This window comes from Trachurus trachurus (assembly GCF_905171665.1).
Source record: "Trachurus trachurus genome assembly, chromosome: 22".
Classification (NCBI taxonomy): Eukaryota; Metazoa; Chordata; class Actinopteri; order Carangiformes; family Carangidae; genus Trachurus; species Trachurus trachurus.
Window position 1 is genome coordinate 10910663 of NC_139907.1, and position 12095 is coordinate 10922757.

Sequence of the window (12095 nt, forward strand, 5' to 3'; positions counted from 1 at the left end):
ACATGGAAAATTTGGGATTATATATGAACTAATTGAACCCAATTTGATAGATTTTTAAAAACCTATAAAATATTTGCAACCTGAGCAATTCCTTTAGGTTGAAAAAGACATCCTGACCACACAACCGCTAGTTGCCTGCTAGTTTCTCGTCTCCTATATATATATATTTTTTTTTACATAATTTTTGTTTCTCTGAAGAAGGAGTGAATGAGCTGATCAGAGCTGTATGATGTTGTGTAGTTCCCACCAGGATGATGTAGACAGGGATGTGGGATTTGGGCCATCGATGAAAGAGGAGGAAACAAGCACAGTGATGTTTAACATGACTGTTTGTCCGGGAATTAGAGTGGTAAAGAGAGAGAGGGAGGGAGGGAGGAGGAAGAGAAGGTGGAGATTGAGAGAGAGAGAGTGTGTGTTTGTGTGCGTCTGAGAGAGAGAGAGAGACCTGTGACTGAAGTGAACAGCAAACCTGAGCTCAGTCATTTCCCTGCAGTCGGCCGGTGAGAATGAGCTGCTCCTCTGGATGTGCAAACTTCATCCTCTCTCAGTAAAGACACCGTGTGAATAGGTGAGTGTTTCTGAACTAATATCTGATCACAGATAATGTTTTTTTTTTATCAAAGTAGAAAAACGTGAAACAAGTGAAAAGAGCGTGTTTGTTGACTAGTTAACCTTGAGCTCTTGAAATTACTGGTCACTCTTTGTTTGTTTGTGTTTGTCAGTTGTCCAGGTGGTCCACAAACAGACTGAGATAGTCTATTAAATCTTTATTTACCAAAAAAAAAAAAATTATTTTGAAATGCATGACAGGACAGATATCCTAAATAAAGTTTCTCTATAAAAAATGTTTCTTTAAATCTAAAATTGTATGATTTATGAGTACAGCAGCCTCAAGAAAGGTTAAGATTAGTAAATTACTATTACAACAAGGTTTGAGCACTATTTAAAATTCTTGGATTGTATTAACAAATGCATTGGCATAATGATACATTTAGAGGATTATTTTGAACTTGTAAAAATTAGGGGATCCTAATAATGAACACCTTTTGCTGTTTTTGTACCAATCTGGGCACCATAACACATTTTGGGACGATAGCATTTGGGCATTATACGATATTTAAATACACTTTAATGATTGTTATGTTGATTTGAAATAGTGGGGTAAGTCTGAGTTTGGGGTACACTGTATTTTTACAACAAATTATTTGAGCATTTGAACTAATTTAAGGTTAGAACATATTTATTGGCAATCTCAGCACATACTGTATTTTTTTTTTTTTAATGAGCTATTTTGATGTTTTACCCTACTGGAGCCCAGTAAAGACAAAACAATCAGCTATCTTGTTTTGAAAGAGCTATTCACCAAACTTTGGGGATTTGAGGCCACCATTGCAAAGTTTGGGATTTGGTGTTATCACCTCCTGATTAACTACCCAGAAAAACTTTTCCACTGACTCGTCCAACATTGAACTATTTCCAGTTGCAGCCATGGAGTGCGTCAAGAACTGCTGCAAGAACTTCTTGAAGAAAAATGGGAAGGAGCAGGAGACCCAAGGTAAACTGCTGCCCTGCACGGCTGCACGGCTGCACATCCAACAGCCCAGACCGACTGTTTGGTTTCTGATTGTACCCTTTCCTGTGCTTTCAAGTGATCAAACTCAAGATGCCTCCAAACAAAGCAGTGGGATGGGAGTCAGATGAAGGGAGGAGGGGGGTCACAGAAGATTACCTCTTGTCCAAACTCCCCCCAGATGGCAAAGAGGTGCCGTTTGTCCTGCCGACCTTCAGGGCCTCATACATCCAGCCCAGAGGTTCCCGCTTCCCCAATTTACAGTCGGGGCTGCAGAGTATGTCGCTGCTGAAAAATCAGTTGTTCTTCTTTTGTTTGACAAGTACCAGATATAAAAAAAAAATTATGAATCGCTGTTTAGTTTACTGTGTAAGAAGAATAGTTTGGTCACAGTAGAAACATGCTAACCTCCAGCCCTGTTCCTCGTCTGCAGGTTCAGCCCGGTGCACATATGCAGAGAGGAAGGCAGAGCTTCTGAGCCCAGGTCACTTAACCTACGGCCCAGAGGGTCAGATGTTCGAGTACATCTCACCTGGCTCGACCCGCCGAGACGTCCTGAAGAACAGGAACTCCAGTCCACAGGGCTCAGGTAGAGTAGAGCACAGTCAATCCATTCCTCTGAGACTGTGGATCAAAATTATTGTGACAGAAAAGGCATAAAAAGTTAACAGCACTTGGTTTTTGCACTGAAACACATTCATGGTTGAACTACAAAGGAATACAGGAGATGAATGGTATTATTTTGTAATCTCAATTAAATAACATATCATGATAATGATGTAGTGACATATATTTCACATGTAATAAACTTTAAAACTCAACTTTTATACTATAAATGATGTAGCTACTACAACCAAACCATTTTGTAAAATAGATTAAGATGTTGGTGCTAATTTCCAGTATCTTTACAGTTATAGAGAGAAAAGTGCTGTAAATACCGTGATAGGAAGTCATACATAGATAGATGTACATGAAATGACAAAATCATGAGTAACAGAGCTCAACACAACCATCTTCATATAAAGTGGTGCTGTTCTTCCAGGTTGGACCCTGAAGCCGGGCGACCAGCAGCGTATGAGCACCTCCATGTTTGATCTGTCCAGCCCTCAGAGTCACATGCAGGTGAGGCCGGTTCTCTATCTAATCTGTACTCACACAGTGTTTCTCACCCTGTGTCAACCAAGACTAAATATAGTTTTACAGTTTCCACTGTCCTCAGTGGCATAGTGGAAAAAATAATTGAGAACAAACTAAATAAACCAGTTTTGATTTAAGGAGGAAGAGGTAATTTCACTCTGAAACAGAGGCACATTGTTTTATTCTATAAAATGTGTGAGATAACTTCAAAATGTAAACACGTGTTTCAAAATATGAGTCCTTATCGAAGAAATTGAGACACTTTAGGCAGAAAAAACGACTCTAACGGCAAAGAGGCAGTAGGTCTATGGAGCCCCAGATGTGACCAAAAAAAAAGCAAATATGAAAAGTGGAAATTGTGGCGAAATACAAAAATTAAATTAAATTACATTTTGGGAAACAAACGCTTTGTCTACTATTAAAGAGTTATATACCAAAATTAATGTCAGTCTCATGTCTCAGTTAAAAAATAAAACTGCAACCAGCAGCTTGTTTGCTGTGGTGATTTAAATTAATTAAATTAAATGAAGTGTAAAATCAATGTACTGTGGTTTTTATGAGGAGTTATTTGTATGGTGACTTCTCTGACAGCGCTCATAACACTGTACACACATGCACACACACACAATACCTCATAAAATCTTGTGAGTTCAACATCCTTTTTTACACTTTCTTTTCTTGGAGGGTGAAACAAATAAGACGTAGCCTAATCTGTTGATTGGTAAATTTCAGAGAGGTTATGGCTTTCATTACCTTTGGACTGAGTCAGGTGAGTCCTTATGCTTAGCCAAGACAACTGGAGCTCCATATTTACCATATTGCTTTGATTGTTTAAAAAAAAAAAAAAAGTTAAACGATGTAAATAAGCATAGTTTTCTGTCTCATCTTATTTTGAAAATTGAGGAAAACAATCAAAACTATGTTTCTCAAAGGAGGTTAAATCGAAAGCAACTGGACTTAGTTATTTGTCTAGGAAGACGTTTCACCTCTCATCCAAGAGGCTTCATCAGTTCATGTACGCATCTGACCAGGCTGGGACTGGTCCAACTATCTGGTGTGGAGACTCTCTATTTAACCTCTTGTGTGGGCGTTCACAAGGGTGATGATGTCACTGGTTCCCTTTTGTGCCCCAAGTGCCAACGACAGTCGTTTAAATGACTGTCTTTGATGGAAAGTTGGTTTCGACTTCGTTAGTGCCCTATGTTGTTATAACGATTATAACGATCGTTGGAGTCACTTGCCACTTGTGAACAGTGGTTGTTCTTTGAGGCTAGATTGTTGAATCTCCTGGGAAGGGATGAAAGGGCAGCATTGTAAATTGGAGATAGATGGTGTCTGAGACCACCTCCCCTGTTGAGGGATGGTTTCTCTACTAATAGTGAGTCTCCACACCAGATAGTTGGACCAGTCCCAGCCGGTCAGATGCGTACATGAACTGATGAAGCCTCTTGGATGAGAGGTGAAACGTCTTCCTAGACAAATAACTAAGTCCAGTTGCTTTCGATTTTACCTCCTTTGAAATACTATGACCTGGGCAAATGAGAATATGCACCGGCTTAATCAAAACTATGAAGTGAGTGTACAGTGATATATGGCAAGTAAAACATTAATTGAAAGCTCCTAAGAAAATAGAGCATATACATAAAATAAAAAACACAATAGCATGTTTATAGGATGTCTTTTTACATCTATTAATTTTATAACTATATTTTATCAATACATTTAGTCATTAAGGTCCCATATAAGTTTTTTCTTTCAATCATCAAAGTGATCTGAAAGTTTATGGAAATGAATTTAAAAACTCGTTGGCCGACGGTTCCTCCAATTACACAGTTACACCTGAATCTCTTTGTTTGCCACATGTGATTCAGCTCCATCACTTCTGATTAAGGCTCCTCCTGATTGTCTTGGGCGAAGTGTTATTTAATCAGTGTTACACTAAGTACAACAATGAGTTAGTTACTGTATGGGCGTGTTTGGTTCTCACATATAGGATGTGGTGTATTGCGTATCAGATGACGCACCCTGAACCTCAGTCAAACATTTCAGTATGTCATTGATGTTTTGCATACACTCAACAAATATGGATGCATGCAGCAATTCACACCACTTCCTATATAATATGTTAATTTCTTTCTCATCAACTCAACTGTGCAAATTAAACTTCAGTGAGCTCAAATGTTTAGTTTGGCGACATTGTGAGCAAACAGTAGTAAATCATGAGCGCACAAAAGGTTCAGCGGCTCGGCAATAGATTTAAAAATGAACAAATAAACCCCTTGTTTCCAGTAGGAAAGTACTTACTCTTAGTATTAGTTATGAAGAAGTAAAAGGAGAAACTACCATAAGATGGACTGTCACGAAATGTTATACAGACATTCATGGTCTGAAGAGGATGAACCCTAAGGATTTTGGTGATCCACCAGCAGATTAAAGCCGTTACAAATCTCAACATTTGGGGCGTCGTTTTCCTCGCTGCACCGACCCCATCAGCCTGAATCATCATATCCTGTCTCTCTACAGCTATCAATTAAAGGCACCAAAGCCAATATATATATACAGTAGTATATATAAGAAATATCAGGTAAATTGGCACAATCTTCTACTGATGTCCGTGACTTCCAGGAGGATGAATCCAATTGAAGCTCATGGTGTCTGACTATATAGAGAAACGCCCTCAGGTTCAAGTTTGTGGATATGAGTAAAATGTCACGGCAGCTATAGGGTGGTAATGTCATGGTGCAGACATGCATGTGACAACTGTGATGATCCTCTGCAGGGATGACTCTAGCCTCACAGTTAAATGATGAAGTTGTAAGTTTAATTTAGATGTCATCATGACATTCTCTGTTTGTTTGCCTGTTGCAGCGCTTTGACTCCGTCTCCAGCGTCCTCAGTGGCACGTCCTCGGTGATGGGCTCCATTGAAAGCAGCCTGGGTAAGTGAAACATTATTTTTCTCTGCTTTATCTCCACTTTCTTTCCCAAATGTTGTCTTTGGATCTACTTTGTCTAACAGACTCCTCGTCTTGGTGAGGAAAAAAAAAAAAAAAAAAATGGGCCTCTAACACCCTCACACCCCTATGTGACTCAGTCTGATTAAGATCAATTTGCATTGTGTAAACATGAAAGGCACAGTCACACTAATCACTTCATTCAAAATCAGAGATAAGCCCTATTACTAAGAACTGTATTTTTCAATGAAGTGAAATCAGCTTAGCTTTGTTATCGTAATAATTAAACAGTTTGTGTATTGATAAAAAAAAAAAAAAGTCTTTTAATCACAGTTCATGTTTTACGTCACCAAACAGGTCCTGCACAAACTGCTGCTTCTATTACTAATGTGTGAACTTATCATACAAATGTGACAATGATATGCAGGATTAGACGTTGCTCAGCAGTGAATTATACATATATAAATATATTTCTACTGTGTAATAACATAGCGTTGTGATGTGGATTCCCAAACATCACAGACTCCATCACCCTTTCTGGGGACGAACGCGAACTGGGGAAGGTATGTGTCCGGCTGAGCTACCAGGAGGCTTTGGAGCAGGTGTGGATCACTCTGGTCCAGGTAAGGTTACACATCAAGCTGAGGGAGACAGAAACCTGCATTGTGCTCTTCTGTAACATTTTATCAACGGACTCTTTGTCTGTCCAGAAAACGGGTTTCTGTCAGCTCCATCTCAGTTGCTCTGTTCCTTTAGCTCAGACACTCAGGAGGAAAAAAGGTTGATCCTGGCTGATCAGGGACCAAATAGTCAAAGGACAAATGAGGACACGTTTACTTCTCAATGAATGGGTTTTATTCACTCCCTTAAAGCAGAAGTAAGTGATATATTTGTGTTAATATAAGTCTTAAATAGTTGTATCTTCCGACAGCAATCACTTACATAGAGTGTTTGGACCGAAACACGGGTCTGTCAGTCACTCTGCTCTGCTCTGAGCCGAGGAGAAAACATTTATCGTATCCTACAGTTTTTATCCAATGAGGAGAGAGAACGGCATGCAGGGCTGTGTGTGCAGCCAAGGAACGCCGTGCATGTGGAGACGTAGGGACGAGGACTGTTATGGTGCGTTCAAGGAAACTCGTAACTCGTGTTTTTCCGACCTGTGAAGTCATACCAGTTTGATCTGGTACGAGTTCACGGGTCGGAAGTTACGAGTGGCCGTTATAGTGACTTTTCACAGGTAAAACAGGTCGGAAAAACATGAGTGGGTTGCCTGGAACGCTACAAAGTCATAAGTTGTGACGTGAAGCTGTAATTTACGATTTCAAAAGCCTGCCTCGAACGCAGCATCAGCGAAAACGACCGGATCGCTTACTTCTGCTTTAACTAACTGGCCTGATCAACGCCCCCAAACATCCTTTTTCTTGGGCCTGCATATACTGTAAATACAAGTAGTAAATCAATTCACCTGATGTCACCCAATAATGGCAGAACAATGTAAATCAAATGTACATGTTTTGCTAAGAATGTGCACAGTAGTTTGAAAATGCAATAAAGCACAAACGACTATGAAAAAAAAAGAGAAACTAACAAGCTCTGGTGATGAAACCATATACCTGCCTGTATTTGCATGTTCACTGTGGTGAGACCGGATGAGTGTGATCGTACTAGTATTTCAATTGTGCCGCCAACCCAGTTTGTTTTGAACCTCACGTCTTTATTTACATTTTAATACAGAAGGTGTGAATGAACAGACGCCTTTGTTGTCTGACATTATGTCAAAAACAGAGCACAGTCTTCTTGAAGAAAACTACAATGGCTTTTTGTTTCTAACAATATTGAAAACAGTAACAATTATTCATGTGATCTCATTACAAATGACTGATTTATTATTGTTTTGAATTCTTTCTTTATCTGTTGTGTTTTTTTGCTAAGAAGTACAATTTACCCCTGACCTGTTTATCTAAGAGTGGTTGAGCCTATAAATAGATTTGACCAGCCTCGACTGACATCTTTATTTTTCTGTTCCTCTTCTCTCATCAGTGTTCAGACCTCAACCTTTCTCCAGATGGAGTGGAACAACAAAAGATTGGATTTAAAGGGATCATCACCATCCCCAAACCAATTCACTTCAAGAGCTCAGTTAAGGAGTACAGTCAGGTAACAATATTTTCTAAACCAGCTTTAGGAGAGGGTTTGATGACACATATAAAAGGTCTAATCTTGACTTTCTGTTCCTTTCTGCTGTATAGGACGTGCCCTTCATGGAGACCTTCGTGTTTGCTCTTCGTCTCCAACAGTTGCGCTGCAGTGCTTTAGTGCTGCGGCTGCAGACGCACAACCCCAGGAAGCGCACGGTGGCCGAGTGTGTCCTCTCCCTGCGACAGCTCGGTCCTCAGGAGACAGATCACTGGCTCGACCTCAACCCGCCGTCCAAATCCTCTGTGAGTGTTCATGAGTCACTTACGTCCGTTTGTGGGTGTTAAGTCCGGTTTTTCTTTCCATGGCTTTGTTTTTGTGCTGATCATGGTTGAAATGGTGAAACAGTTTGAAAACACTGACAACGATTACGAGGAGTTATGGACTAATTATCTCAAGTCAGCAGCAATTTGTAGAAGGGAATTTATTTTGGCTTTACAGCTGTATAATCAGTTAGTTCAGCAAAATATCAACATTTAACTTGGTTTATCTCCAGGTGACATGTAGCTTAAGATTTATTCTTTGTTTTGGTTCTGGTGATAGTGATACTGGTGCTGGAAACACAGGTTTATTTATTTTTTCATTTATTATGGATGACATGTCATGGCTGCCTGTGACTGTTTGGGCAAAGCTATGTTTTGTTAATATTGAATGACGCATCTGCAGCATAGATGCTGCACCCAGCACTTACACAGCAATTCAATATATGCTCTTGTGAACACGTCTCTTTAACACCAAGAGGAAATTTGGTACAAAACATTCACTTGAATTCAACTACTGTAGGAACTAGGTAAGATTTTGATGATCAGAGGTCAGAGTTCAAGGCCAAAGTTCAAATAAAAATGTTTTTGCTATAATAACCCAATATTTCAAATGCTAATCATGAATAAATTAAAGAAAGGTGAAAGTGATCATATATCCAAAGGTCAACTTCACTGCAACATGTGGTGTTTAATTTCTTTAAATAGATTCCTCAAGAGTCTTTATGATATGAATCTGGACGGACAAGGATGTAAACTGCAACATGACAATGAATTGTTAGTAATTCAATCAAGTTAATGGATGTTGGAAGTGTTGGACCCTCGTTGGCTGAAAAAGTTCCATCTAGTTTTAGTCATGACCTTCTTTCTGGTCAAGTCCCGATCTCAATTGCAAACAGTTTACATGACATTATGGCAACGTGACAACTAAAATGAAAGTGGAAGAACAATGGTAAATACAAGCGGGTATTCCCAGTCGTGGCAGCTGATAATGTCATAGCCGCCACCCAGCTGCTGCGGCCACAGGAAAAACTGTGTGGGAATATCCCAGACTTTTACTACTTATTCTTTTCCATTTCCTCCATTGGCTTCTGTCTTTTATCACCGTGAGTATGTGCACAGTAAATAAGAACAAAGCTCTGTGTGTGCCTCATAAAACTGTCCCCATAATGCACTGCAGCCAAGCGGCATGTACCTACCAGACCTCATGTTGTTGCATAATCTTGGGGAAAAGAGAAAGGGGATTCATTATGAGGAGAAATTGGGAAACAGGCTCTTAGTGGAGAGAGAAACCAGAGTGTGGATTGGAAATGTAAGACCTGCAAAGTAGGTCAAACCTCAGAGTGTTTTAACAGCAGAGAGAGCGGCTCTGTTGATAAATGCATGCATGTCTGGCCAGTGACAGTAAGATGTAAACTGTTTCTGCACTTAGGGGATCAGACAGTGAATCGTCATTAAGCTCTCGGAAGGGGACGGCTTCAAACAGGCAGTGATTTCACCAATCTGCCGCACACAAAAGACCCACATTGTCCAAATCACTTTCACTCAGTAGAAGCTCTCAGGGGCCAAAACAGCTGAACACTGTTACGAGAAAAGTATGAGCAGCGTTTTGAAAGGAAGCAGAGCAGCTGGTGGTCGAAGATGAATCATACCAGACTGCGGGGAAGTGTGAAACTGGTGTTTGGTTTGGTGCTTTCAGCAAAGAATTAGTATGCTGACATGCTTACAATGACAATGCTAATGCAATGATGTTTTGCAGATTCATTAAAGTTGATAAGGAAATACACAACTTATATAACAAAATCTTGATGACACAAGAATCATCAACGTTTATTTAAATCTGTATTGTGACTAGTTAGACATGTGACAGTGTAACTATCGCTCTAAAAGTCAAATGTAATTCCTCAGACATCTGTCCACACTGGACTCAAACCTTTCTCCACTTTGTTCTGGTGTTAAATAACCGGCCTGGTGGGGGTTCCTGAGATAAAGGTCAAAATATTAAACACCTCGAACTGTATTTTTGATGACAAAAACATGGACGGTTGATGCACTTTGTACATTCTTCTGGCCTTTTAAGATAATTACATTTTTGGGGGGCTTTTAATGAAAGGTCACTGTTGAAGCTTTTAAGTCACAAACTCCTACAGTGAAGCTCCAAGCAATCGTCCCGAACATTTACACTCTTGTCCTGAAGGGACAGCTGTGATTAAAGGTCACATCTCTGGACGCCTGTAGCTGCTACGGTGCTGCTCCACTTTTGATAAAACCTGATTATAGATGATGCATCTTGGAAGATGAAATGCTGCAGGCCACATCTGCTTTGTGTTGACTCAGAGGTCTGTTTACTACAAAGCCATGAGAAGTCTGCTTTCACATGTCAAGATGCTAACTGACTGAGCGTGCTCTTTCAGGTGTGTCACTCCGAGCTGCATCTTACCACCTGCTTTCAGCCGGTCAATGGACGAATCCAGCTGCAGATCCTGGCTGCTCAGAATCTCCCAGCATCCTCCTCACCGCTCGCCCAAGGTTTGTGTCACCACTGAATTATCTTGAACGTCTTAGAAAGAGTAATTGATGTGCATGTTAACACCAACTTGTTCCTTCTCCTTCCTTCTGAAGCATATTTTGTCAAGGCAGAGTTTCACCAGCTGGGGCAGATGGTGACGAAGAAGAAGACTCGGGCGATGAAGACCTCAGGGGGTCAGTGTCAGTGTCAGTGGGGGGAGACATTTCACTTCCAGCTGGCAGCGTTAGACGACGCCTGCTCGCTGTCCGTCAAACTCTACAGTCGCAGCTCGGTCAGGAGGAAACAGTGTCTCGGACAGGTGAGGTCACCTGACACCACCTCTTACTGGAAGCAATAAAGGAGGATGTATGTTTAATTACAGAGGTTTCTTCCTGAACAAAGTTAAATAGCCGTAGTTGCCAGGAGCTACTTATTAACCAATAATGGCCCTGGTCTCATCTCAAGGAACTGTTTCTAAGTTTTGCTGTTAGGTAACCAACGTTTGGATTACCAGCTGTTGATGCGAGAAGAGTAGCACAACAGACTGGACACTACAGTGACTCGGTATCGGAAAGTGACATGATTGGCTGGGGCTAGCTCGTTAGCATGCTAACTTCAGCCCCAAAAAAAGTTGAAATAACTAGAAGCAGAATAAGAAAGTTGCTTTCCAACTCTTGAATAATGAAGTTTGACGATGGACTTCAAACACTTTTATTATATAAACTTGGTAAGTAAACAGCTGCTAATGCTAGTGCTAATAATTAATTAAAATTATTCCTTAAATCCCTAAATTTTACTTTTATTCAATTATTTATCTGACTGAAAACTACATTATAAGCAGCTCAACAGGTGGTGATTACATAATAACAATTTCTTTTATTTTTCAATAAATCAATGTAGGTTTTTTTTTTTTGATGCCCTTAAGAAGGCTAAACAACTGAAATGTTGGCCTTTTAACAATAAATAATATTGCAAGTAAGAAAGTGTGCAGGAGTTTCTTCGCCAAGTCCACATTTTTCAATATAGTAAAATGTAGTTTAACAGTAGCAGAAAAATCAATCGAGCACAATGAATCATTCAGTTATGCCAGTAAAACTATTGTCTATCGATTGTTTGGTAACATTAGCCACCATGAGTCATACCAAATGAAGTAAAGCAGCAACAACAAGAGAGTGTGTTGAATTGATCAAGAATGAGTTGTATTGATTGTAAATGTACCTTTTCTTTTCTTAGATGATTGTTAGGACACTTCACCCCTTTTATCCTAATACAAATGTTGTGACAGTAACTTTAGAAAAGTTTTGCTGGTGATCCAGAGACTCAACAGATGATCTTCTTCTCTCAGATCCAGCTGGGGTTCGACAGCCCCGTCCCAGAGGTCGTGGACCAGTGGAAGGACACGATGGCAAACCCGGAGAAAGTGGTGGCAGCGTGGCACAGACTGAGCGCTTCCTAAATGTCTTCTCC

General features: G+C 40.1%; 1 protein-coding gene across 1 annotated transcript; it reads left to right on the plus strand.

Annotated features, from left to right (window-relative positions):
- Nucleotides 1-487: 487 nt before the first annotated feature.
- On the plus strand, nucleotides 488-12095 carry tc2n (tandem C2 domains, nuclear). The gene is made up of 12 exons (XM_083998951.1): nucleotides 488-568; nucleotides 1481-1555; nucleotides 1650-1847; nucleotides 2004-2159; nucleotides 2613-2692; nucleotides 5576-5645; nucleotides 6183-6283; nucleotides 7704-7820; nucleotides 7913-8104; nucleotides 10534-10648; nucleotides 10742-10947; nucleotides 11974-12095. Exons 2-12 carry the CDS (start codon nucleotides 1489-1491, stop codon nucleotides 12082-12084), a joined length of 1413 nt encoding a protein of 470 aa, XP_083855077.1. The 5' UTR covers nucleotides 488-568; nucleotides 1481-1488; the 3' UTR covers nucleotides 12085-12095.

What these genes read in the sequence shown, in the direction of transcription:
- tc2n (XM_083998951.1), top strand. Translation starts at nt 1,489, where the DNA reads ATGGAGTGCGTCAAGAACTGCTGCAAGAACTTCTTGAAGAAAAATGGG. An exon ending in GCCCTCAGAGTCACATGCAG is followed by an intron (nt 2,693 to 5,575) that starts GTGAGGCCGGTT and finishes TGCCTGTTGCAG; the next exon opens with CGCTTTGACTCCGTCTCCAG. An exon ending in ACCCGCCGTCCAAATCCTCT is followed by an intron (nt 8,105 to 10,533) that starts GTGAGTGTTCAT and finishes GTGCTCTTTCAG; the next exon opens with GTGTGTCACTCCGAGCTGCA.